At 49.5% G+C, this 2,701-nt stretch overlaps 1 protein-coding gene across 1 annotated transcript; it reads right to left on the bottom strand.

Annotated features, from left to right (window-relative positions):
- On the bottom strand, window positions 1-614 carry PODANS_1_17942 (uncharacterized protein; the record flags this gene model as incomplete). Its single annotated transcript, XM_001907214.1, has 3 exons — window positions 1-160; window positions 229-482; window positions 540-614. The coding sequence occupies 3 exons, from the start codon at window positions 612-614 to the stop codon at window positions 1-3; spliced, it is 489 nt and encodes a 162-aa protein (XP_001907249.1).
- Window positions 615-2,701: the final 2,087 nt, after the last annotated feature.

Consider the following 2,701-nt stretch of genomic DNA (forward strand, 5'->3'; position numbering starts at 1 on the left):
TTAGAAATCCTTGGGTCCGCAGTACTGCTTTGTACGCCAGACGAGATACAAGTAATCGCCGCCACGACCCTTGTTGATGTCACCCGACATGCGGTCCCAGCCACCGGGAGGGCTTCCCTGCTCATCACCGGTTCTCCAGAGAGCAACATCGGTAACGAAGCTGGTAAAGCAAGAGTGGTTAGCTACTGTTCTCCAGGGAAAAAACTAACAGGACTTGGAACAACTTACTTAGTGGCATCCATATTGTTGGACCACGAGAAGTAGCGGTAGTCGCCGCCGGCACCCTTGGCCAGGTCATCATTGCGGTTGCCGTCGGCGCTGCCGCGGATGTCGGTCCAGAAATTGTCGACCATCATTTTGGGTCTGGGAGCGCGCCTGGGGATGAGCCAGACGTACTCGCCGCCGAAACCCTTGTTGATGTCGGCGGACTGACCGTTGATCTCGTTGATGGAGTCTCCGGGCTTGTCCTCACCGTAGACAGTCTGTTTGTGATCTGTTAGACTTGACGGGGCTCAACAGAAAACTGGTGTGTATCTTACATCAAACCAGGAGAAGAACTCTCCGTAGTTGCGGGTGGATCCGGGGGGATCGCTGCGGGTGGACTCAGAAGGCATCTTGAGTGAAGGTGTTGAAGGTTAATCTTGTTGAGTTGGAATGCTGTGTGTCAGACAGATTTGTGTGAGCGGTGATGTCTAGAAGTGCTTGAATGTCGGAGAGACAGGCGTCCTTATATCCACGATGTGGAAACAACAGAAACTCATTTCGAGGACATCTTCAACTCACAACCCTGTCTTCCGCGAATGGTTCACTTGTTGGTGTACCTTAGGTAGGTACGTACCGAGGACAGCAAGGTATTGAGTCTAGACCTGGTTGCGCTGCTGTCGAACAGGGCTAAAGAGGGCGGTGATCAGCTAGATAGCAGCTGAGGATCTCGTTACGGGCTAGCTTCGAAGTAGTGGCATAGCTGAAGCACAAAGCCCGGACGTCACTGCGGAGCGGCCAATCACATCCGCAAACACCACGAGAACACTGGCATGACGCATATGCGTAAGTGGTTGAACATCATTGCGTTATTTGGAGAGGTGAAAGCCGCTATTGCAATGTGATGAACGCTTTCATGGCCTGCTGTTGTGATAGGTCATGCAGCCGGTGTGCAGGTGAAGAGCCAGTTCACCTCGTGCTAGTAGCAGCTGTGCCGACGCCGCATCAAAGTTCCCGAAGATATTCCGGAATCCGAAGGTCGGACGATGAGCACCAATGCGCTGTAGCCGACTGTGGATGGCTGAATGATGTTCTAGACCAGAGTGTTCATGTTGTGGAAACAAAAAAAGAACCTCAGTTGGCAATGAGGCTCCGAGATTCGGGACATCAATCAAGCAAGGTATCACAGTAAGGTATCTAGGTAGGTCGGCAGCAAAAGGTAGGGGTTGTGAGCTTCCAACCACCATTCGAACGACCTCATGTTGAAGTTGGTTGTTAGATTCCATCTTACACCTACATGGTACTGTGGTACCCCCAGCAGACAGTGGGGATGGCTAGATCAATAAATATCAGGTAAGATTGAAATCTCGGTTTTGTGAGCCATGACATCACATATTGGGTCTTCGACAAGATACCTAACTGACCTATATGGAAAGGGTATAGTTCTTTCGGAGAAAATGATCTCCTGCAGGTACCTTCAGGTTTTCTACACACCCCTATGATAAATTCACGGCTTCTTCAGACTATTCTCACTTGTACCTTGTGCACTGTGTTGCAGCTCGCATTATTCAGCAGGCAATCGCTCTGACCTGTCCAGTTCTAGACTTTCCTAGACTTCCAATGTGACGGAGATCGTATCATTTAGGTTAATCGGGCCCTGAAAAGGGCATAGCCACCGGTTCGACCAAAGCTGAAGTTGGGTGGTCAACCAGACATCGTGATCCTGCTATCACTTGCGTTTGAAGATCAGTGATCAATACCCGGGTCAGTTGAGAAGCCACAGCTGTAAAACAGCAATAATGATGCCACTATCACTCTCTTTGACAAGCAGCAACCCGACAATGACATAGACGCTGGGCTGGCCATCGCTGAGTAGGTATTTTCAGCTATGATCGAGTCATCACGATGCCAATATTACCTGCAATTGACGATCAAGAGCTCAGAAATGGCATAGGCGCTGATGTGATAGAAGCTGTGAGGTTTCAGCTGTGCACTAGCCATCATGATGCCAATATCACTCCCATCTGAAGATCAGAAACGCGGAAAGGGCATAGACGCCGGTGTCTTCAAAGCTGAGGCACAGGTATGAGGCAATATCACCTGTGTTCGACAGTTAGGAACACAGAATGGGCAAAGGTGCTGGTAAAGTCAAAGCTGAGGAAACCCAGTTGCGGAGCAAGCATTCATGAGGTCACTATCACCTGTGTTTGGCGGTCAGCAACTGCAAACTAGAGAGAATTGAGAAGAATCTGCAAACCAGAGAGAATAGACGAGCGCCTGCAAGCACCTACCTCATTCATCCTGTGATCAGGTAAGGTAGATCCCGTAACTTGGTATCTTATGGAGAGCTGATTGATGGCCAAGGTCTAGAGAAACAGATAACATGTCGATATCGCCATCATCACTTTGATCTACTCTTAGAAAGCGCAGCTTTCCTCAGCATACTTTCTTTTGCACAATCCCACAGTCCACATCAGTGCCTACCTTAACAACCATCGCC

This window comes from Podospora anserina, chromosome 1 (assembly GCF_000226545.1).
Source record: "Podospora anserina S mat+ genomic DNA chromosome 1, supercontig 4".
NCBI classification, from domain to species: domain Eukaryota; kingdom Fungi; phylum Ascomycota; class Sordariomycetes; order Sordariales; family Podosporaceae; genus Podospora; species Podospora anserina.